Genomic DNA, 25170 nt, shown 5'->3' on the forward strand with positions numbered 1-25170 from the left:
TAAAATAAAATAAAATAAAATAAAATAAAATAAAATAAAATAAAATAAAATAAAATAAAATAAAATAAAATAAAATAAAATAAAATAAAATAAAATCCTTACAGGTGAGCGAGGGTGTGTCGGTTGCGAACGAATTGTCCCTTTGGAGCCGGGATTTCCATCACTACGCCTGTTTGTTTGTTTGTTTGTTTTTTTTTAAATAAAAGCCGGAATACCGGAAAGTCTTAAAAGAGGATACGGACACAAGTGTCTAATATGGAGTTTGGTTGCTCCTGTCAGCCTGTCAGGACGTTTTAAACACCCTGCTGTCACTCAAACCGCCATCAGGGGAAGCCCTCGGGTTCATGTGACGTCATCATCCCGGAAGTGTTGTGCGATACCACTGAGTTCATTTCTGATACCAATCCGATACCATGTACAAATATGTCTGGTGAACGTTAAAAAGTTGAGTATAATACATCAATATTACATAAATTCCCAATTTAATCAGTTATATAAGTTATAAATGCTATGTTTTTAACCCCTGAAGTACATTGAGGTATCAAGGGGATTTGCAATATATCCAAGCTAACACACAATGACAGAAAAACAGGACAAAATCATATAAAATATGTGAAAGTGATAATTGAAACAATGAAAAAAGTCAAATAATGAAACCATTAAAATATACAATTAATTATGAAGAACTACTACAAGAATGACAACTATTCACAATTATCCCAAGTAACAGAACCGGTATCGGAAGTATCGATATTTCAGTATCGATCCGCACATCACTTCAGCGAGGATGTCACTCCTCAGTCACACGCTCAGTCTTAAGGGGATAAAGTCAGAGAGGAGCGCGTCTGACAACTCTTGCTTTCTTTAAACTTCCTGACACTTTCCGGGGGACAAATATGTGACCGGAAGTGATACTTTGACGGCTTTTAAAGGGAAGAAACAAACAGACGTGTGCTGCTGTTAGCATCGTCCAAAGCTTAGCTAGCTAACACTCACCCGGCTGCCGTGTGGACGACAGACGGAGTAAGTCATTTTATTTGTTTAATTATGGATTAAGTGTCACTCGTTTCAAGAATTGTCGATGCAAAGTTGTTCAAAAATATCGTGCGTGTTGTGCACAATACGCTGTTATTGTGGCGTGTTGATGTAGTCGTGTAACTGCTGCAATGTGGTCCGACTTTGATAAGAAAAACTCCTGATAAAGGAAGCAAGTTGGGGTGTCCGCAGCCTGATAAATCCTTTGGGGCGTGTAAACACACTCTTTTTCCTGCCTGTTTAACGTGTGCTATAAACTGGGAAAAGTGTTACTTTTTGTTGCACCACAACTCGTCTCGTCTTGTATGAGAACCGAAATGTCAGAAATGCGAGTGATGGGACAAAACAATGAGACAGCATCTCTTCTCTGATTGGCTGCAAGGATGGAAACAGGAAGTAGGTTTGCTGTGAGGACACTTCATGGGTACAAACATGTGGTGATGGATAATTGTTGACATTTCTATGACACATAAAAGCTATTTTAATGCTATTTGACTAAAATTATTTTTTTATTATTTATTTGACTTAATATATTTAGATGAATGTTTTGGACTAATGGGAGTACATGGGAAATACATTGTTCACTAATGTACAGTAGTGTGAAAAGGTGTTTGCCCCCTTCCTGATTTCTTATTTTTTCCTTCTTGGGACTCCAGCAAACTACAGTGAGAGCCATTATCGACACACGGCCAAAATGTTGGCAGTTTGGCTTTTCTGACTTTATTCACAAAATATTGTAACTTTTTCCTAAAATTACAACTTTATTTTTTCTTGTGTCCCAAAATATTGTAACTTTAAATATGATTTTTTTTACTAAAATGACATTTTTCCTCAACATATTAAGTGTGTGTTCTCAAAAGTTGCCACGTTTTTCCCCACTGTAATATTTTGACAAATTATGTTTTCTTAATTCTGACTTTATCTATATTTTGACTTTATTCTTGTGATTTTTTTTTTCAGCCTTTTCCTCAACCTAATTTTTCTTTGTTGTTTTTGTTTTTCATAATATTAACACTTAACACACAAAAAACCTTTTAATTTAATATTTCAACTGAGTAAGTCAGGGTTCTTCAGCTAGTAGCTCCTGAGCTGCCAGTAGCTCCTAACCACAGATTCTGGAAGATCTAGAAAGTTTCCCGTGTGGGTTATTGTGTGTAGCTGCTCTACAGGAGTCCAAAATGTTTTCTTTGTGGTCTTGACAGGTGGATGTCAGACGTAGCACATGGCCTGTATCCTGCTGACAAACATGAATCCGTCCACTTCCTGTCCCGCTCCGCATCTCGCCAACGGACTCCCCCCGGAACAGCTCCTCGCAACCTCCAGACCCGACCCCAAGCAGGACGACGCATGCCTGAGCGTCCATCTGTACCACGCGGCAGGAGAGGAGCGCGTCCTCGCCTACCCGCCTGGCGAGTACGTGGCGGAAGAGCTCTGCATCCTTGCGGCCAAAGCGTGTGGTGAGCGGCTCTCTTACCTGACTTTACATCTTCCGTGCATCACTTTGCTTGTGAGGGGACATCAACAGCAGTGCTAGACAGGAAGTGAAAGCAACTGAAGATGTAAGCACAAGTCACTGATATGTAGGTTAGCTCTGTAAGTACAGTGGTATGAAAAAGTATCTGAACCTTTTGGATTTTCTCACATTTCTGCATAAAATCACCATCAAATGTGATCTGATGAAAAAAAACAGTGTCTGCTTTAACTAAAACCACCCAAACATTTGTAGGTTTTCATATTTTAAAGAGTATAGCATGCAAACAATGACAGAAGGGAGAGGAATAAGTAACTGAACCATCACATTTAATATTTTGTGGCCCCCCCTTTGGTAGCAATAACTTCAACCAGACGCTTCCTGTAGCTGCAGATCAGTCTGGCACATCGATCAGGACTAATCTTGGCCCATTCTTCTTTACAAAACTGCTGTAGTTCAGTCAGATTCCTGGGATGTCTGGCATGAATCGCTGTCTTGAGGTCATGCCAAAGCATCTCAATGGGGTTCAAGTCTGGACTTTGACTTGGCCACTCCACTTCTGTGTTTTGGATCATTGTCTTGTTGCAGCATCCGTCCTCTTTTTAGCTTCAACTCTCTGACAGACAGCCTCAGGTTTTCCTGCAAAACATCCTGATAAACATTTGAATTTTTGCAAGTTGTCCAGGCCCTGAGGCAGCAAAACAGCCACAAACCATGATGCATCCTCCATTATGCTTCATGGTGGGGATGAGGTGTTGATGTTGGTGAGGATTTTTCCTCCACACATGACGTTGTGTGTTCCGCCCAAACAATTCAACTTTGGTGTCATCAGTCCACAAAATATATTGCCAAAACTTCTGTGGAGTGCCTTTTTACGAACATTAAACGAGCAACAATGTGTTTTTTTTTAGACAGCAGTGGCTTCCTCCGTGGAGTCCTCCCATGAACACCATTCTTGGCCATTGTTTTCCATATAGTTGATGTGTGCACAGAGATATTGGACTGTGCCAGTGATTTCTGTAAGTCTTTATCAGACACTCTAGGGTTCTTTTTTACCTCTCTGAGTATTCTGCACTGAACTTTTGGCGTCATCTTTGATGGACGGCTACTCCTTGGGAGAGAATTAACAGTGCCAAACTCTCTCCATTTGTAGACAACTTCTCTGACTGTCGATTGATGAATATCCAGACTTTTAGAGATGGTTTTGTATCCTTTCCCAGCTTTATATAAATCAACAATTCTTGATCGCAGGTCTTCAGACAGCTCTTTTGAGCGAACCATGGTGCACATCAGACAATGCCTCTCATCAAGACAATTCTTACCAGGTGTGTGTTTTATAGTGGGCAGTCATCAGTGATTGGGCACACACCTGACTTAAATTGTTTGGTAAAAATTGGTTTCAATTGCTCTTTAAGTCTTCTTAGGCATAGGGATCAGTTATTTATTCCTCCCCCTTCTGTCATTGTTTGCATGCTGTCCTCATTAAAATATGAAAACCTATAAATGTTTGGGTGGTTTTAGTTAAAGCAGACACTGTTTTTTTCATCTGTGTGATTTTGACAAAGATCAGATCACATTTGATGGTGATTTTATGCAGAAATGTGAGAAATTCCAAAAGGTTCAGATACTTTTTCATACCACTGTGCCTCCACTTCCGCTCTTGTGGTCGTTTGCGCTTCCTCTAAAAAGGCAGCATTCATAAGACACCAGCACTTCCTGTTGAGAAACTTTTTGTCTGCAAATAACCCGAACGGACAACTTGACACAACCACGTGTGCACGTATATGTTGATGCTCTTTCAAGCTCCTCCAGTAAGAGAAAGTGACTTTTTGTTGCTGTTTTAATATTATTACACAGTCTGTCCCCACAGCAGAGGTGTCTAATGTGTTGCCGGGCACATTTGAAAAATAGAATTAACTACAGAATAAAACAAAAAATAGCAATTTTACATGAATAAAGTTAATTGAATTTTTTGGGGTCTACCACTTTCCAAAAGTAGGAGGACTGCCTTACTGCATCCAACCTCGCTGCCAGAGGCCTGGCTTATGCAGCTCCACCATCCCACCGCGTTCAAGAAGAGAAAGCTTCCAAGCTTTAGCCATCCGGGGGGCATGACCGTGTCAATGCCTGACAGAAAAATGAGAATGTAAAGCAGACTTTGGCTTTTGTAGCCTTTGGTCTTTAACGTTTGATCAGGTGGAAAAACAACCTATTTAATTTCATTATTTTTATTTTTATTTTTTCCAAATGTTTTTTATTGCTATTGTTATTTTTATTATTTTTATTTTTATATTTTCCAAATGTTTTTTAATTTTAATTTTAATTTTAATTTTAATTTTAATTTTAATTTTAATTTTAATTTTAATTTTAATTTTAATTTTAATTTTAATTTTAATTTTATCCAAATATTTTTATGTCTCACCCCCCTTATTGTTTTGCATATTGTAGATCTACTTAAAACCTCATTAAGGTCCAAATGTGCAAAAGGCATATTCTACCAATTTTTCAACTGGTCTTAAGATTCTGATCAGGTCTGTATGTGACGATACAGGTGCAGTGTGACAGCAAATAGCGCCCCCTGACTAACATAAAGGTTCCTACCAGGTATCGCTCCCTTGTACTTCAACCTGTTCGGCCTGATGAGGGAAAGCGACGGGGTGTGGTTCCCTCTCAATCACGTCTTTAAACTGCACCCTCCATCCAGCGACACCCTGCACTTCAGGATCAGGTAGACGCCGATCACGCGTGTGTCGATCGTCTGATGTCGTTTCTCACTCTGACTTCTGGAGCAGGTACTACTTTCCTGGCTGGTACAACAGCGGCAGTTCGTCATACGCCCACCGCTGTGGTCTTTCCAAGGGCCTGGACAGCCCTGTTATGGACGACTGCGTCATGACCTACCAGTTTTTCCAGGTTGGTTATGACTATAGCAGAGATGATGGAACAAAGTGGCGTAAATATCATTATTGCATTGCAAAAGGTCAGTTAATATTTGTTCCCATGTTGAATACATGTTCCATACATAAATAGATTTTAGAGAGAGCAATCCTTAGAAATGAGGATTGGATGGAACATACGTATATTCAGGCGAGGTGGACTTCAGTAGTGTTTCTCACCCTCTTTATGACATTACTGCCACTGGCAACCGGCACGGCAGACTAGTGGTTAGCGCGCAGACCTCACAGCTAGGAGACCAGGGTTCAATTTCACCCTCGGCCTCGGTGTGGAGTTTGCATGTTCTCCCCGTGCATGCGTGGGTTTTCTCCGGGTACTCTGGTTTCCTCCCACATTCCAAAAACATGCTAGGTTAATTGGCGACCATCTGTATGAATGTGAGTGTGAATGGTTGTTTGTCTATATGTGCCCTGTGATTGGCTGGCCACCAGTCCAGGGTGTACCCCGCCTCTTGCCCGAAGACAGCTGGGATAGGCTCCAGCACCCCCGCGACCCTTGTGAGGACAAAGCGGTAGAAAATGAATGAAAGAATGCCACTGGCAACTTTCTTTGACCCCATGGTGGGTTATTTAGGGTGCTTTGTTTGGGCACCCCATTTCACAGAACTATGCAGTGCAGCGCAATCTTGCATTACTGTAAAAAAACGAGTTTTTAGCGAAAATTTACAGTGAAAACCGAACCATATGAAAATGATTTTGTCCTGCTCGCCACAGGATGCTGCTGTATGTAAACACGGGGCAATAAGACAAAGGACAATAACTGTGGACATCCCATAATATGCCCTCATTACATAGACGCAATGCAGTACCGAGTATTTGACTCGGCCCCTTTGGTACTGTACCATTTTTTTTTTTGGTAGTGGCGAAGTGACTTCCTGGGCGGCAGGGTCGTGATCCCAATGGGCCACGAGGCCCAGGAAGAGTGTCTGGGCATGGCGGTGCTGGACATGATGCGTCTCGCCAAAGAGAGCGGCCGATCACCAGTCACCATCTACAACGATACCAGGTACTATGAAGTATCTCGCCTCACTTCACATTCCAGCAAACACGGTAGTATCGTACATTTTTTTTCAAGGGACAGTACTATAGAGAGTAAACAAGCTTTCGAGTAGTCAGTGTACAGCTTGTATTGATGTACTATCAGCACACACAGCCGTTATTGACAAAATAGATGGCAACATAAGTGAGTTGCAAGATAACTGACTGAAGCATTGTTAGGTAGTGTCATAGTCTGTGGCTGCACGAGTGCTGCCGGAACCGCGCGGGTGGGGGGGCTATATTAATTGAGGGGAAACATGAATTCCGATATGTTCTTTCACATTCCGAAGACTAGCTCTTTTGGTAGAGGTAGCATCGTGATCCAGAGGTGCACGAGTGCTGCCGGCACAGGGCAAATGCAGTTCATTGAGGGGTAAGATGAATGTACTGTGACGCAGAAACTGCAAGCTACATCGCAGATTCCCAACTTAAGGAGCCCAAACACACCTCCAAGATGATCAAGATCCCTGCAGGGGAAGGTGAAGGGAATGGAGTGGTCAAGTATGTCTCGTCCACACCATTTTTAGAACCTGTGGGGCATCCCCAAGCGGAAGGAAGGTGTATTCCACCCAGCAGCTCCAATGTGCGAGATAATAATGGTGCTAACATTAAATATTGTCACTTTTTGATGTGTATACTCATTTCTAGATGACAATTTCTTTCAATGAACCGCAGCTCCCCACAGTGCCACTGCACTCGTGCAGCCCCAGAGCCTGATGCTACCACCACCAGGCCGGGATGTGGGCAAGATACAATCATCTTGGCACGCAGGGGTTGGGATTCACGTTTCCCCTCAATTAACCGCAGCTCCAGGCAGCCCTCATGCACGCTGCTACCACCATCAAGATACAATTATCTTGGTACACATTAGTGGTGGAATTCCTGTTCCCCCTCAATGAACTGCAGATCTTGGCAGCACTTGTGTACACTAGCGCTACCATGCTCGCGTTGCGTTGCCAGATATATAGACAAGAATGGCTGTGTGAAGGGCTGGGCGATAGGGACCAAAACTCATCCCGATATATTTAGGTTGAATAGCAAATAAACAATATATATCCCCATATTTTTTTTCCACAAAGTGAGTTTAGACTAAAGTCAAAGCAAAATATACATGCAAAGTTTTATTAAAATGTAAATAATAGTTCAAATAAAATAGTATATAATCTTTAAATAAATATAGAAATAAGTTAAATATATATTGAACATAACCTTCAGTGTAATCGAGCTGCAGCGTAGTCTCTGCAGCACGGGCTAGCACCGTTAGCGCTTCCATCTCGAGTTCCCCATGATGACAGAGGGTAAACATGTTGATACCGTCTTTCTTGTTGTTCACTCCCGCTATGCAACCCCCCCCTCCTTCATATCTCTGCGGGAACTACGATCGCTATGCGTAGCAAAGCTAACAGCTGCTCCCAAGTGTAAACAACGGCAAACTACAAACAAGATGAACATCCATAGCTGCACACTTGCTCAAGGGGTATGGCACAAAGGACAACATGAAAGTAATAAATAAAGCGCTTAGACCAGGGGTCTCAAACACGCGCCCCGCGGGCCGACACTAGTTTGAGGCCCCCGCCTTGATATGAAAGTTTAATGTTAGTGCGGCCCGCGCAAGTTTGATATGGATGCTGTATGGTATCATGTACCCAGAAAAAAATATTACCTTTGATTAATGTTCATGTTAAAGGTTAAATAACTGTTAATAGTTATCCTCCCTATCCGTGTGGAAGTGGTAAGTTTTTGGCTATTTAAGTTTAAAGGAAATAACTTGAAGGCTACCGTTTAGGTCGCTAGCTCTCTAGTTTGCGAGTTAGCATGTGTCTCAAGACCCTGCAGTTGCGCAATATGTTGTAAATAAAAATAGTATAAATGTGATGAATATAGTCGTGTTTTGTCATGTCTACAGGGCTCTAATAATGCTTTGGTAATTTTAATATGAAAAAAATAATTTGTCTACCCACCAACTATATGTGGTTTCTTGTTTTTATTATTTGCCATTTTATTGTTATTATTATATTTATTTATTTATTACTGATTGATTGATTTTCTTTTTTCTTGATTTGTTTATTTATTTGTCATCTTATTTTGTGTAGAAAAATAAAAAGTAAGATATTTGAGAACAGTGGAATGTTTTATCAGAGCTTTTCTTGTAGAAAATCGAAACCAAAGCAAAGTTTATTCATTTTTTTGTTTTTAATAAATGCGTTTTTTTTTTTTTTTTTTGGAAAACCTGATGCGACCCAGTCTCATCCAGACCCTAGCTCCAGTGGCCCCCAAGTAAATTGAGTTTGAGACCCCTGGCTTAAACGCTAAAAACGCAGCAGAAAGCATTGAGCTGCCTTAACATGCTGGTACCTGGGCGGCGCCATCTTTAAACATGACACCTCCACGTCAAATCCAGTGCATGGCGATATGAACCATATACTTGTTTTTGATATTGTGCTATTTTGCTATTATTGCTATTTATATTTTTTATATATATTGCTATTTTAAAAAATATCGATATATCGTCCATCCTAGCTGTGTTGACTCATTTTCAGAGAATAGTAAATCCACACTGACTACTCTAAAATATATCTAAGTTGACTTTCTATAGACTTGTCCCTTGAGAAGCTATCGTAAATATGCCTTCTTCTTACTTTTGGGAGATGCACCCTCCCCTTCCCCCAATTTTCAGCTACAAGTCCTTCCTGCCGAGCTGCATGCGGCGCCGCATCCAACAGTACAACATCCTGACCCGCAAGCGCATCCGCTTCCGCTTCAAAAAGTTCATCCAGCAGTTCAGCGAGTGCAAGGCCACGGTGTGCAAGCTCCGCCTCAAGTACCTGATGAGCCTGGAGATGCTGCTGCCGTCGCTCCACTCCGAGCGCTTCCACGTCAGCGACCTGTCGGGGCACGACGTCACCATGGTGGTCACGGGCACCAAGGGCATCCAGTGGTCCAAAGGGAAGGGGGAGCGAGTGGAGGAGGTGAGGAGGGGGGGGGGGGCCCGTGTGAGCTGCAGCAGATGGTTATTGACGATCGTTCATTTCTTCCATGTTGCTTTCCAGACGCTGCAGACGTACTGCGACTTCCCAGAAATCATCGACATCAGCATCAAACAAGCCAACACGGAAGGCTCGGCGGAGAGTCGAATAGTCACCCTGACCAGACAAGACAACCAGATCCTGGTAGGATACAACACTGGTATTTAATACACTGGTATTTTTGATGAGGATTGAAGTTGAATGAAAGATCTGAGCCAAAAAAAAAGAACAAATATATGAATCTGTTAAGTTTTTATTTGGGCCGGAAAGGTCAAATTTCGTTGTTTTAGTCATCGTAGGATGAGGAGTCCTCACCTTGGAGCGAGTATACTGGAGGAAGATTGGAACCGAGTGTCTGTTTCCTTAGCTTCATTGCTTTTGTACTCTTACTTTTTGTACTTTCGGAGTTTTGAAATGTTAGAGCAAATGAAGCACGCATACTATCTGGCCTATTAAACTATGCAGTAACGCCAAACAAAATACCGTTTGAAGAGTACATTTTAGCCAGCGATGAAAGACCCACGGAAGCAGGTAGAACTCATCCATCCGTCCATTCATCCACCCATCCCCACATCCATCCATCCATCCCCCATCCATCCATCCAGTCACCCATCCATCCATCCAACCATCCATCCAGTCACCCGTCCATCCATCCAACCATCCATCCGTCCATTCATCCACCCATCCCCACATCCATCCATCCATCCATCCATCCACTCATCCATCCATCCCCCATCCATCCATCCTGCCATCCGTCCATTCATCCACCCACCCGTCCATCCATCCATGCATCATCCATCCATCCCCCATCCATCCACCCATCCGTCCATTCATCCATCCATCCATCCATCCATCCATCCATCCATCCATCGTTAAACAGAAGAAAATAAATTAAAATGTGACTTAAGCTCCTACTCAAGGAGGGAAAAACATGCACAACCAGCTGCTACCAACTGCTAGCATACATGGCACCCCAAAAATGGGTTCAGTAACCTACTGTATCATTTGTCCAAAGCACCAGTAGATCCCATCAAATCATTGCTAGGTCAACAACATTGGAAGAAGTTAAAAATCGCTGGGACAGGAACTCAACCATGAAAGTACAAACAGATGAAACGTTCAAATCCCATGATGTAGTGTCGCTGTCTGTGTCATTGTACTCCACATTGTTAAAGTGGTTTGTGTTTGAAATTGAATTTGATGTTTGTTGTTTGTAGGAACTGGAGTTCCAGTCTCTCCCAACGGCCTTGTCCTTTATATCGTTAGTGGACGGCTATTACCGACTGGTTGCGGACGCACATCATTACCTGTGCAAGGAGGTGGCTCCGCCCAGGCTTGTGGAGTGCATCCAGAGCCACTGTCACGGCCCCGTGTCGTGAGTAACACACACACACAAACACACACTGACAAACAAAAAACACCACAACATGTTGTGGTCTCCCCCATCACAGGATGGAGTTCAGCATTAGCACGCTGCGTCGCTGCGGCAACCGGCAGGGCCTGTACATGCTGCGTCGCAGCCCCAGAGACTACCACAAATTCTTTATGTCCTTTGTGGTGGGGGTAAGTAAGCACTCCATCCTTATGAAGTCCATATTGATAGGTACGCTGGGGTGTCTGCTACAGGACACAGCAGAGGTCATTTGGTGTCATGTGACGACTTTTGGAGGGAGGGGCCAATAACTGTAATAGTCCGTTTTCTTTGGTGAGGATCCTGCACAACACTCTGGCGTCATGAAAAGAAAGACTTGACTTTGCTGAGGGACTTTGTCGTCTTAGCAAGTCAACTTTCTTTTGGTTCCCACGCGCTAAATGTGAGATGAAGCAGGCGGTTAGAAGAAGGAAGAAGGTGGAACTGTGGCTTCACAGCCTGGCCTAAACAAACACAGGAAACAAAGCGAGGAAGCTCTGCAGCCCAATGCTCTCCTGACCCGCCAACGCTCCACACAAACATTCACATCCAATATCCAATATCAAATGAAATCTAAATGTCCACCCTTAGTGGCCTTCTTACCGATACTGATTATATACTGATATCAGCCCATACCCATCTAGGCAGCAGCTCTTCCCTCAAACTGATGTCATGTCATCAACACCTTCTTTCACAAAGAAACTACATAAGACCAATACTGTAAATATCTTAAGTGTTAAAGTGCTATAGTGTTTAGTGTTTAAAGTGTTTAAGTGAGTACTTGAGTTCTAATGTTTGTGTTAAAGGGCTTAAGTGTTTAGGTGTTAAAGTGCTATAGTGTTTAAGTGAGTACTTGAGTTCTAATGTTTGTGTTAAAGGGCTTAAATGTTTAGGTGTTAAAGTGCTATAGTGTTTAGTGTTTAAAGTGTTTAAGTGAGTACTTGAGTTCTAATGTTTGTGTTAAAGGGCTTAAGTGTTAGGTGTTAAAGTGTTTGAGTGCTATAGTGTTTAAGTGAGTACTTGAGTTCTAATGTGTGTTAAATGTGTTTGTGTTAAAGGGCTTAAGCGTTTAGGTGAGTACTTGGAGTTCTAATGTTTGTGTTGAAGGGCTTAAGTGTTTAGGTGTTAAAGTGCTATAGTGTTTAAGTGAGTACTTGAGTTCTAATGTTTGTGTTAAAGGGCTTAAGTGTTTAGGTGTTAAAGTGCTGTAGTGTTTAAAGTGTTTAAGTGAGTACTTGAGTTCTAATGTTTGTGTTAAAGGACTTAAGTGTTTAGGTGTTAAAGTACGATAGTGTTTAGTGCTTAAAGTGTTTGAGTACTTGAGTGTGTTAAATGCGTGGTGTGTTAAAGGGCTTAAGTGTTTAGGTGTTAAAGTGCTATAGTGTTTAAAGTGTTTAAGTGAGTACTTGAGTTCTAATGTTTGTGTTAAAGGGCTTAAGTGTTTAGGTGTTAAAAGGTATATAGTGTTTAAGTGAGTACTTGAGTTCTAATGTTTGTATTAAAGGGCTAAAGTGTTAAAGTGCTTGAGTGCAACAGTATCAAAAGCTGCTGGTTTTGTTCCATTCCTGCCAGCAATGTTATATTGTTAAATGTCCCCAGATGTACGTAGAATGTACTCCATAATTACGTACATGCAGTATCCAAAGCCATAATGACTTGTTTGACACCAGCCAATACTCCCACGCACGATAGCATACATGCTACTGCCTAGAGAAGTCTGACGAGGCTTGACTGAAGCCAGCCAGTCGGTGGGCTCCGAAAGGCGGAGAACCACAGCACTGCACAATCTGTAGCTGATACAGTTGACCACCAGAGGGAGCTGCAGTGTCAACCATGTGTGTTTCCTCTGTGGATGTGGACAGCACGAAGCCGTGGTGGACTACAAGCACTGCCAGATCATGAAGACTGAGACCGGGGAGTACGTCCTCAACGGCGCCAAGAGAAGCTTTGGCTCGCTGAGGGAACTTCTCAATTTCTACCAGAAGGAGGCGCTGCGCACTGACGGCTACACGTTCCAGCTGACCAAATGTTGTCCCCCCAGCTCCAAACGTCAGCGCACACACACACACACACACACAATTATGTTGTGCTGCCGATCCTAAGTGGTGTCCTTCTACTTTACGTCTGCAGACAAATCCAACCTGTTAGTGTGTCGAAATGACCAAAGTCCTGAGGTGCTCCTATCTCCGTCTCTCCACAAAAACATCAGCCAGATGGTTTTCCACAAGATACGGAAGGAGGACCTCATCATCGTAAGACAACCCCCGATTCATCCATTTTCTCTCCTGCTTATCCTCGTTGGCGTGACGGCCCATGTTGTGCAGAAGAGGCAGGATACCGGATTGGTTCAAACACTCACTGATGCAGACTCCACATAGAGACTCAAACCCCGGATCTGAGGCTGACGTGCAAACGACTAATGTCCTATCCCATCTCCTTAACGTTGATCTTTCCAGAACGAGAGCCTTGGCCGGGGGACCTTCACCAAGATCTTCTCCAGCATCAGGAAGGAGCTGGGAGACTACGGAGAGATTCATCAGATCCATGTGGTCGTCAAGATCCTGGACAAGGCCCATCGGAACTACTCCGAGGTGGGTTTTATTTTACTCACCGAGGCGGGGGGGGTGTAACAGTACACTATCCTCACAGTTAAGGCCACCATTAGGTTGGTTTGGCTAACATAAAACTTCAACCTGATGCAGTTGCTGGGGAGCGGGGGGGGGGGGGGGGGGGGGCTGACAGAGTGACAAGAGAAACACAACGCTAAGACAAAGTCAGTGGGGACGGGTAAAGTCTCGGGATCGATCCACAACAACGGAATGAGAACTTGGAAAACGCTCCCGCGGACAGTTATACTTCAAGATGGCTGATTGGCTGGTTTCATTTAATTCATTTTGGCGTGGGAAGTCGCTACGCCTGTGTACCATCCTGAATGTTCCGTAGTGACGTCTGACACCAGGGACCGCCACACGCCGAGTACTGACCGCCGGTCTCCATGTTCTCCTACGTCCGTCCTTGCAGTCGTTCTTCGAAGCCGCAAGCATGATGAGCCAGCTTTCCCACAAGCACTTGCTCCTCAACTACGGCATTTGTGTTTGCGGAGACGAGAGTAAGCACAATTCACACGTGTGTCCCCATTGGCCACTGTCATGCGCTCAAGATGGACTCTCTTGTAGACATTACGGTTCAGGAGTATGGAAAGTTCGGGTCTCTGGACACGTACTTGAAGAAGAACCGAAGCAGCATCAACATCGTATGGAAGCTGGAGGTGGCCAAGCAGCTGGCTTGGGCCATGCATTACCTGGTAGGTCGTCGCTCTGCCCTTTTTTTTTTAGGTGATGAGAAGATGTGACATGTACGTGGTCCCGCAGGAAGACAAGAACGTTGTCCACGGTAACGTGTGCGCCAAGAATGTCCTGGTGATCCGAAAGGAGGACCACAAGACGGGCAGCCTACCCTTCGTCAAGCTCAGCGACCCCGGCATCGGCATCGGCGTGCTTCCCAAAGAAGGTGACGGCACACAAACGTCGCCAGATGTTCTCCTCGCTCATCTTGCACTCGGGTCTCACAGTTCTGTTGGAGCGGATCCCGTGGGTGTCGCCCGAATGCATCCAGAACCCCCACAATCTGGGTTTAGCCACAGATAAGTGGAGCTTCGGCACCACCCTCTGGGAGATCTGCAGCGGCGGAGACAAGCCCCTCGGCGCCCTCGACTGCTGCAAGGTCAGCAAAAGAGTTTAGCAACATGAGCTAACATTACACTCACATGCAAGCTTAGCCTAGTCGGAAAAGTAAACAGCTCCCACGTCCAACTGACCGACAGTTTACTTTAAGATGTGTACTCATTTTGGATTCTATTTTTAGCAGTTTGGATTTCACCAAAAGCTTGTAAAATATACTTTCAAAGGGCCGCTTTGGGGACATGTGACATAGCTCTGATATTCCATCTCCTGGGTTCAACATGTTTGTATATTTTGCTCTATTTGTCTTGTTAGATTTCACCAAAATTGCCATCTTAAAATTTCTCCAAATGCTTCTAAAATAGACTTTTAAGGGGCCATCTGTCAGGTCATTTTTACCACCTTAACTTCCACCAAATGCTTCTAAAATAGACTTTTAAGGGGCCATCTGTCAGGTCATTTTTACCACCTTAACTTCCACCAAAAGCTCCTAAAATAGACTTTTAAAGGGGCCATCTGTCAGGTCATTTTTACTACCTTCCACCAAAAGCTTCTAAAATAGACTTTTAAGGGGCCATCTGTCAGGTCATTTTTACCACCTTAACTTCCACCAAAAGCTTCTAAAATAGACTTTCAAGGGGCCATCTGTCAGGTCATTTTACTACCTTCCACCAAAAGCTTCTAAAATAGACTTTTAAGGGGCCATCTGTCAGGTCATTTTTACTACCTTAACTTCCACCAAAAGCTTCTAAAATAGACTTTTAAGGGGCCATCTGTCAGGTCATTTTTATCACCTTAACTTCCACCAAAAGCGTCTAAAATAGACTTTTAAGGGGCCATCTGTTAGGTCATTTTTACTAACTTCCACCAAAAGCTTCTAAAATAGACTTTTAAGGGGCCATCTGTCAGGTCATTTTTACCACCTTAACTTCCACCCAAAGCTTCTAAAATAGACTTTTAAGGGGCCATCTGTCAGGTCATTTTTACTACATTCCACCAAAAGCTTCTAAAATAGACTTTCAAGGGGCCATCTGTCAGGTCATTTTTACTACCTTCCACCAAAAGCTTCTAAAATAGACTTTTAAGGGGCCATCTGTCAGGTCATTTTTACCACCTTAACTTCCACCAAAAGCTTCTAAAATAGACTTTTAAGGGGCCATCTGTCAGGTCATTTTTACCACCTTAACTTCCACCAAAAGCTTCTAAAATAGACTTTTAAGGGGCCATCTGTCAGGTCATTTTTACCACCCTAACTTCCACCAAAAGCTTCTAAGATAGACTTTTAAGGGGCCATCTGTCAGGTCATTTTTACTCTCTTAACTTCCACCAAAAACTTCTAAAATAGACTTTTAAGGGGCCATCTGTCAGGTCATTTTTACTACATTCCACCAAAAGCTTCTAAAATAGACTTTCAAGGGGCCATCTGTCAGGTCATTTTTACTACCTTCCACCAAAAGCTTCTAAAAATAGACTTTTAAGGGGCCATCTGTCAGGTCATTTTTACTCTAACTTCCACCAAAAGCTTCTAAAATAGACTTTTAAGGGGCCATCTGTCAGGTAATTTTTACCACCTTAACTTCCACCAAAAGCTTCTAAAATAGACTTTTAAGGGGCCATCTGTTAGGTCATTTTTACTAACTTCCACCAAAAGCTTCTAAAATAGACTTTTAAGGGGCCATCTGTCAGGTCATTTTTACCACCTTAACTTCCACCCAAAGCTTCTAAAATAGACTTTTAAGGGGCCATCTGTCAGGTCATTTTTACTACATTCCACCAAAAGCTTCTAAAATAGACTTTCAAGGGGCCATCTGTCAGGTCATTTTTACTACATTCCACCAAAAGCTTCTAAAATAGACTTTCAAGGGGCCATCTGTCAGGTCATTTTTACCACCTTAACTTCCACCAAAAGCTTCTAAAATAGACTGTTAAGGGGCCATCTGTCAGGTCATTTTTACCACCTTAACTTCCACCAAAAGCTTCTAAAATAGACTTTTAAGGGGCCATCTGCCAGGTCATTTTTACTCTCTTAACTTCCACCAAAAGCTTCTAAAATAGACTTTCAGAGCAGCTCTGGTGACATAGTACGCAAGTAAAATGTTCCCTTCTGGGCTGCAGAAGCTGCTGTTCTACCAGGACAGGCACCAGCTGCCGGCACCTAAATGGGCGGAGCTGGCCAACCTGATCGCCAGCTGCATGGACTACGAGGCGTCACACCGTCCGTCTTTCCGAGCCGTCATCCGAGACCTCAACAGTCTGTTCACGCCAGGCACGGAGACTTCCTTCCCCCGTCTCACCAGTCCAGACCGAGAGCGTTGCGTTCATGTTTCTCCTGGTTTTGTGGGCCAGACTACGAGCTGCTGGTGGAGAGCGACATGCTGCCCCCGCGGACGCGAGGCTTCGGCCTTCCCTGGGCCTCCGACAGCCAGGAGCCGGCGCAGTTCGAGGAGCGACACCTCATCTTTCTCAAGCAGCTGGGCAAAGTCAGACAACCGCATGGCACGCCGCCATCGCCCGTCCGTATTTCAACTTTCGTGTCCGCCTCTCGCAGGGCAACTTCGGCAGCGTGGAGATGTGCCGCTACGACCCCTTGCAGGACAGCACGGGCGAGGTGGTGGCGGTCAAGAAGCTGCAGCACAGCACGGCCGAGCACATGAGGGACTTTGAACGTGAGATCGAGATCCTCAAGTCTCTCCATCACGACAACATCGTCAAGTACAAAGGAGTGTGCTACAGTGCGGGTAGGCAACCTGCGGGGCGTACAGCCATTTATGGCACATCCTAAAAATAGAACTTAACATGACTATTTCCAAAATGGAAAAATCTACATTTTACTAAAATAAAATCAAAAAATATTTGAGAAAAATGTCCAACAAGAAAAAGTTGTAATATTAGGAGGAAAGATGAAGTCAGAAAAAAGACGTTTCTAGAAGTTGTAATATTATGGCAAACAATCATAAATAAAGTTGTCATATTTTGTTGTCAGGAGAATGAAGTCAAAATCTAAATAAGAGAATAAAAGTTGTGATTTCAGGGAAAAAGTCATTTGGGGAGCACAAAGTCAACATTTTCAAGGAAAAAATATATTTTTTTTAAATTTTATGTTCTGAGAAACAAAGTTATTTTGTGAGAATAAAGTTAAATATTGTGGGAATAAAGTTAAATATTATGGGTAAATATTATGGGAATAAAGTCATGGTTTCAAGAGAAAAGTTTAAATAATTGAAAAACATGAAAAAAACCAGCAAAAATTAAGTAATGCTTAAATATTATGGGTAAATATGGGAATAAAGTTAAATATTGTGGGAATAAAGTCATGGTTTCAAGAGAAAAGTTTAAATAGTTGAAAAAAATAATAAAGTAAAATATATATTTTATATATAAATATATATAAAATAAATAAAGTTAACTATGGTAATAAAGTTAAATATTATGGAAATGAAGTGAAATATGGGAATAAAGTTAAATATTATAGAAATAAAGTGAACTATGGGAATAAAGTTAAATATTCTGTGAATAAAGTTAAATATTGTTGGAATAAAGTTAAATATGGGTAAATATTATGGGAATAAAGTGAAATATTGTGGGAATAAAGTCATGGTTTCAAGAGAAAAGTTGAAATAGTTGGAAAAAGTAAAAGAACAGCAAAAATTAAATAACACTTGTAATTTATAATGTCAAAATATGAAGAGAAGAAAGTTGGATTCTGACAAGAAAGATATTATAGGAAAAATATAATATTTTAATATTTTAGTAGCAGAGTTGAACTATTAAACAAAAATATATCTTTTTTTTAAGTCATGAAAAACAGAATAAAGTTGGTGTTTTTGAAAAATGAGGTCGGGATAAAAATGACATGATGGGAATAAAGTCAATCCGAGAAGAAAATGGAATGAAGATTATTTTATTTTGCTGAGAGAAGCAGGGCTTGCTGGCTTACAGCCATGCCCATATAAGGACGAGGGGCGGTTCTACCACGCCTTTTGAAACATAGTGTTGAGCAGGTTTGATTATTTAGCCTTTGTTTTTTTTCCAAGAAAATATTCAGTTTTGATATGACTGAATTTTAAAAGGTGGAAATGGTAATAGATCATTCATACTGGATCTTTTTCCTGAAATATACCGTGGTATGAAAATGTTTGGGCACCCCTGATCATTGAAGATTTTGCAGGTCAAGGGTGCCCAAATGTATGCCCCTGCCTACTTTAGTTGACATAATGACTTCCCATCTATCCCTGTGTTGGTCTGCTAAAATGGATGATCCCAACAACCTAAGGAACTAAACTAAGGAACATCTGGAACATTACCAGGGGTGCCCAAACTTTTTTTATACCACCGTACCGTAACCTACATGTGTTGCTTTACAAAGGTTATTAAAATGCAAGCGTCTTTCAGGACGGAGGAACCTGCGCTTGATCATGGAATATCTTCCCTACGGCAGCTTGAGGGACTACCTCCTGAAAAACAAGGCGTACTTTGACTCCAAGAAACTCCTGCTGTATGCTCTCCAGATCTGCAAGGTGGACTGAAGGTCAAAGAAGAAAAGGTACTCAGAAATCATGCTAATAGTGCGGTAATGTCGTAGGGTATGCACTACCTGGCCACCAAGCGCTACATCCACAGAGACCTGGCCACCAGGAACATCCTGGTGGAGAGTGAACTGAGGGTGAAGATCGGCGACTTTGGTTTGACCAAGGTGCTGCCCCAGGACAAGGAGTACTACACCGTGAGGCAGCCCGGGGAGAGCCCCATTTTTTGGTTAGCGCCTTCACCCCATAAATATACGGAATCCCAGAATGAGCCGAACCGTGACTACCGTTTGCTTTTCCTCCAAGGTATTCTCCAGAGTCTTTGACCGAGAGCAAGTTCTCCGTGGCCTCGGACGTGTGGAGTTTTGGAGTGGTCCTCTATGAGCTTTTCACCTACTGTGATAAAAGCTACAGCCCGCCTGCGGTACCTAAACACACCACACATACAATGTACGCTTAACCAAAGACACCTAAGGGGGTCTAGCGTGTCCATTCAGGTGTTCATGGAGCAGATGGGCCACGAGAAGCAAGGGCAGATGATCGTCTATCATCTCATCGACCTTCTCAAGCAAGGCTACCGCTTGCCCGTGCCGGAGAACTGCCCCCAGGAGGTCAGCAGCTCCTTCAGTGATAATAGGATTATGAATTATTAATAGTATTAAACCTGTGACACACATAACGTTACCACGCTTTCATGGCAGATACGCCACATGATGGCCGAGTGCTGGAGCGGCGAGCCGGGACGGAGGCCCACTTTTCAGATGTTAATCCACAGCGTGGAGACGGCGCGAGACAACGCGGACTAGCTTGGTGTTGTTTACGTGAGGACTGGATACACTACACCTGAAGAGGGGTCCCTAGGGGAGTCCACAACTAGCCAATATTTCATCATATCGTTTTAAGGAATCATCCATTTTTTTTTACTAATATATTTTTATACGTGTAAATAGGTCAAACATTGCTCATTGTGCGCTTTTTTGTGTTACGTAGGGACAAAAAATAAGAAAACAAATATTTAAAACTCATTAAAACCCTCCCCTTTCTAATAAACGTCATGTATCACATTTTTAGTTGGCGATTATTAAGTGGGGATGAAAAACAAAACAAATAAGTGGTTTCTTACATATTTAGACAATATTTATTTCTCTTCAAAATGCTGAAAGATGACCGTGATGCGAGTAGAAAGAAACAGGATGTCCTCACAACCTCAACACAAGAGTCCGATATCGTTCTTATTGCATCCCTGGCTGCAGCAAATCCCCGCTACTCCCAGAGAAAAGTGCCGCCTCCTCCTCCTACTCCTACTACTCCTTCTCCTCCTCCTGCTGCTGCCACTCGTGTGCTGGTCCTCTGCTGCCAGGACGGCTAAAACGGGAGACAAGTGAGACGTGTCCCACAGCTGCCGGCGTAAGGACAGGAGGTCCTCCAGGGAGGAGGAAGAGGACGGGGGTGCTCGCAGGGAAAGGGGGCTGCCCTTGTGGAAGGAGGTGTCCGTCGTCTTGTCTCTCCAGCGGACAGCTTCTGGAGGATGATGGAAAACAGGTATTTGTGTCATGTGACTGAAAGCAGACTGTTTATTTACATAGTGTTACTTCTAACTGCTTGGATTTCACCAAAAGCTTCTAAAATAGACTTTTAAAGGCATGCGTTTGTGACACGTTAACCCAAATCCCAAACAAATATGTTGTCTGATTGTTTGAATGTCAGTTATTATATTCTACTATATTTACCAGCTCAGATTTCACCAAAAGCTTCTAAAATAGACTTTTCAAGGCGTGTGTTCGTGGCACGTTAACTCAAATCCCAAACCAAAATGTTGTCTGACTGCTTAAATATGTAAATTATTCGATTCTACTATATTTACCAGCTCAGATTTCACCGAAAGCTTCTAAAATAGACTTTTAAAGGCGTGCGTTTGTGACACGTTAACTCAAATCCCAAACCAAAATGTTGTCTTACTGCTTGAATATGTAGGTTATTAGATTCTACTATATTTACCAGGTCAGATTTCACCAATAGCTTCTAAAATACTTTTCAAGGCATGCGTTCGTGCCATGTTAACCCAAATCCCAAACAAAAATGTTGTTTGATTGAATATGTCAGTTATTAGATTCTACTATATTTACCAGCTCAGATTTCACCAAAAGCTTCTAAAATAGACTTTTAAAGGCGTGCGTTTGTGACACGTTAACCCAAATCCCAAACCAAAATGTTGTCTGATTGCTTGAATATGTAGGTTATTAGATTCTACTATATTTACTAGGTCAGATTTCACCAATAGCTTCTAAAATAGACTTTTCAAGGCATGCGTTCGTGCCATGTTAACCCAAATCCCAAACAAAAATGTTGTCTGATTGTTTGAATATGTCAGTTATTAGATTCTACTATATTTACCAGACTGGATTTCACCAAAAGCTTCTAAAATATACTTATAAAGGGCGACTTTTGTGGTGTAACTCAAATATTCCCGACCAAAATGTCCAATGGGTTGAATACACAAGTGTATTTCACAAATAGCTTCATAAATATAAGATATAAGATTTCTCCAAAAGCTTCTGAAATATGCTTTCAAAATGGCAGCTTTTTTGACATATTACGTGACATAACTGAAAATATAATATATCTGTTGGGTTGAATATACTTGGGTTGTATATTCCAAAATATACTTTTAAAGAGCAACTTTGGTGACATATTCCATGACATACTGAAAACCATTCCGAGTGGGTTGAATATGTAGGTTATGTTTATACGTCACTATTTTTTTAACCAAAAGCTTCCAAAATATACTTTAAAAGAGTAACTTTGGTGACATATTCCGTGAAATACCAAAAAACTCCTACTGGGTTGTTGAATATGTAGGTTATTTTTATACTCTGCTATTTTTTTTAACCAAAAGCTTCTAAAATATCATTTTAAAGAGCAACTTTGGTGACATATTCCTGTACATACCGAAAAACATTCCTTGTGGGAACTTTGGTGACATATTCCGTGACATACCAAAAAACTCCAAGTGGGTTAGGTTATTTTTACACTCTGCTATTTTTTTAACCAAAAGCTTCCAAAATATACTTTAAAAGAGCAACTTTGGTGACATATTCCATGACATACCAAAAAACTCCTAGTGGGTTGAATATGTAGGTTATTTTTATACTCTGCTATTTTTTTGCCAAAAGCTTCTAAAATATCATTTTAAAGAGCAACTTTGGTGACATATTCCTTGACATACCAAAAAACTCCAAGTGGGTTAGGTTATTTTTATACTCTATTTTTTTAACCAAAAGCTTCCAAAATATACTTTAAAAGAGCAACATTGGTGACATATTCTGTGACATACCAAAAAAACTCTTAGTGGGTTGAATATGTAGGTTATTTTTATACTCTGCTATTTTTTGCCAAAAGCTTCTAAAATATCATTTTAAAGAGCAACTTTGGTGGCATATTCCTTGACATACCAAAAAACATTCCGAGTGGGTTGAATATGTAGGTTATTTTTATACTCTACAATTTTTTTAACCAAAAGCTTCCAAAATATCATTTTAAAGAGCAGCTTTTGTGACATAATGCAAAGATTGTGTAAAATATACGTGCTTTTAAAAGGGCATCTTTTGTGACATTACAAAATGTCCGAAATGTCATTGTATGGTATTTTTATATTCCGCTCATTTCTTTTTGGGCAGCTTGGATTTCACCAACAGTGTCTAAAATATACTTTTAAAGAGCGCCACTGTCCACTGTTTCCACAGTAGAGTTCTTCTGAAGCAAACATGAGTTTGTGTGTGAGAGCATTAGAATGTTAGTATGTTAGCACAGTGCAGAGGGAACTGTCTATGGTGCTGACTGGACTACAGATTGGACTTTTCTCCTTAAAAAAATCAACCAATTTGAGCGTACTAAGAAGAGAAATATGTACTTACCCATGGAGCGCCTCCAGCGTGAGCCCCCGCAGGTGAAAATGACGGCTCTGATGAATTCCCTGCCGCACAGCTTGACGCCAAAGTCCCGTGCTACGAGCGCTTCAGCCCGCACGCCGTGGCCCGCGCACAGCGCCAGAGTGAGCACGCACACTGTGGCTCCACAAAGCATTTTTGGGACCGGGCCACTCCACCGGCAGCACAAGTTGGGCTTGACTTGATGTCAGTCTCAAGTCTGAACGGACGTCTGGGTTGCTCTGTGCTGGTGGACGTGGCGTGGACGTGAGCTCTTTAACCGTCACCCGTGAAGTCGGCAAGTCCATCCCCTCCCTCGCACAAACACGCACGTGCGTCATTCCCATCGATGACGTGATCAGTTATTTCGTCTCTATTTGCACCCGCAGGTCTACCTTTCAACCAAATGGTGACTTTCTACAATAATAATCCTTCTATATGTCATGGCTTGGACATAGCATACCAGGAATAACTCTGCCTGGCTTTTTCTTTGGCTTTATGACAAAAACCCTTTCATTTTTTTACACCCTCGGTAGTATTTCAAGTGATTACATTTGGACTCAGAACAGATGAGTTCAATGGTAAAAGGTTTTTTGTGCCAACATTAAAGATATATATATAGATATATATCAAATAGAGCTGAAGCTAAATGATCAACATGGACATTGGAAGTGTTTTATATAGTAAAAGCTTTTATATACATTTATTACATGGCTGATTCCAAATGATATCGTTCATAATGTGACTAAAAACAGTTGTAATGTAATTATTCCAGAGGATATTTCGCCATTTCATGAATGAATGGCTAATCTATTCCGGGATTTTAATGGTTCATTTCTTGGTTTAATAATCAGGATTTAATTTTGGCACAAAAAAAGATGTGACTTAGCTGTTCCATCCATCACTTGTCTAAGATGGAGGCCAAGCTGCTCTTAGCGCGACGGGCTTTCTCGACGCTGTCGAAGGTTGGAGTCCCATGAGGAAGGGCCAGGCGCTCGTGTTCTGACGCCATGATGCTCTCGGCCTCGCCTAGAGGACGATGGAGAGCACAGGGCTGTGTCATGGAGACAAAGCATGTTCTACTACAAATCATCATAGTATAGAGTACACACGTTACATATGTTTCTAATACATATGTGGTGTCCTACTGCTAAAATGTAAATCATTATTCAAAGATATTTCCGATGAAAAGAGCCCTCTGTTTTTAAGTACCTACTGCAAAAACACCTGTCAAAGATCCTTCTAAAGCAGGGGCCTCAAACACGCGGCCCGCGGGCCAAATGTGGCCCGCAGGACACTAGTTTGAGGCCGCCGCCTTGATATGAAAGTTTAATATTAGTGCGGCCCGCGCAAGTTTGATATGGATGCTGTATGCTATCATGTACCCAGAAAAAATTATTACGTTTGATTAATGTTCATGTTAAAGGTTAAATAACTGTTAATAGTTATCCTCCCTATCCGTGTGGAAGTGGTAAGTTTTTGGCTATTTAAGTTTAAAGGAAATAACTTGAAGGCCACCGTTTAGGTTGCTAGCTCTCTAGTTTGCGAGTTAGCATGTGTCTCAAGACCCTGTAGTTGCACAATATGTTGTAAATAAAAAGAGTATAAATGTGACTATAGTCGTGTTTTGTCATGTCTACAGTGCTCTAATAATACTTTAATTTTAATCTGAAAAAAATAATTTGTCTACCCACAAACTATATGTGGTTTCTTAAGTTTTTATTATTTGCCAATTTATTATATTTATTTATTACTGATTGATTTATTTTCTTTATTCTTGATTTGTTTATTTATTTTTCATCTTATTTTGTGCAGAAAAATACAAATTAGGATATTTGAGAACAGTGGAATTTTTTTATCAGAGCTTTTATTGTAGAAAATCGGAACCAAAGCACTGAAAAGTTTGTATATTTTTCTGTTTTTAATAAATGCGTTGTTTTTTTTTTTGGAAAACCTGATGCGGCCCAGCCTTGCCCAGACCCTAGCTCCAGTGGCCCCCAGGTAAATTGAGTTTGAGACCCCTGTTCTAAAGGGAGTGTGATTCACTGTTTTTGAGGACCGCCTGCAAAAACCCGAGGCAAAGATCCTTCAAATAAGCACTCT

At 41.9% G+C, this 25170-nt stretch overlaps 3 protein-coding genes across 9 annotated transcripts in view; 1 reads left to right on the forward strand and 2 right to left on the reverse strand.

The window, feature by feature from the left end:
- Positions 1-24646, forward strand: LOC131106715 (tyrosine-protein kinase JAK2-like). Of its 7 annotated transcripts, none has more exons than XM_058056046.1 (24): positions 1-1023; positions 2238-2492; positions 5111-5234; positions 5299-5419; positions 6321-6466; positions 9176-9668; positions 10742-10899; positions 10976-11087; positions 12798-12984; positions 13066-13187; positions 13392-13526; positions 13957-14044; positions 14112-14239; positions 14307-14445; positions 14507-14658; positions 16731-16881; positions 16962-17095; positions 17164-17353; positions 19008-19132; positions 19198-19370; positions 19448-19565; positions 19639-19752; positions 19843-19962; positions 20395-24646. In XM_058056046.1, exons 2-23 carry the CDS (start codon positions 2258-2260, stop codon positions 19945-19947), a joined length of 3450 nt encoding a protein of 1149 aa, XP_057912029.1. In that variant the 5' UTR covers positions 1-1023; positions 2238-2257; the 3' UTR covers positions 19948-19962; positions 20395-24646. The 7 variants fall into 7 exon arrangements, 6 of the variants coding, with proteins under 6 accessions (XP_057912029.1, XP_057912027.1, XP_057912031.1 ...); XR_009120123.1 differs by having other exon boundaries at positions 2-1023; positions 19843-22160; positions 22390-24646; XM_058056048.1 differs by having other exon boundaries at positions 4-1023; positions 9176-9467; positions 9549-9668; positions 19843-24646.
- Positions 19447-23604, reverse strand: rln1 (relaxin 1). Its single transcript, XM_058057622.1, has 2 exons — positions 22985-23604; positions 19447-20711 (listed from the first exon to the last, which is right to left on the reverse strand). The coding sequence occupies exons 1-2, from the start codon at positions 23222-23224 to the stop codon at positions 20349-20351; spliced, it is 603 nt and encodes a 200-aa protein (XP_057913605.1). The 5' UTR covers positions 23225-23604; the 3' UTR covers positions 19447-20348.
- Positions 23799-25170, reverse strand: part of plgrkt (plasminogen receptor, C-terminal lysine transmembrane protein) — a 9123-nt gene continuing 7751 nt past the window's right edge. The window contains exon 5 of the mRNA XM_058056061.1: positions 23799-24096. Within this exon, the coding sequence (XP_057912044.1) occupies positions 23969-24096 (128 nt within the window). The 3' untranslated portion in view covers positions 23799-23968. The remainder of the gene's footprint in view (positions 24097-25170) is intronic.

This window comes from Doryrhamphus excisus, chromosome 19, assembly GCF_030265055.1.
Source record: "Doryrhamphus excisus isolate RoL2022-K1 chromosome 19, RoL_Dexc_1.0, whole genome shotgun sequence".
In the NCBI taxonomy this organism is placed as follows: Eukaryota; Metazoa; Chordata; class Actinopteri; order Syngnathiformes; family Syngnathidae; genus Doryrhamphus; species Doryrhamphus excisus.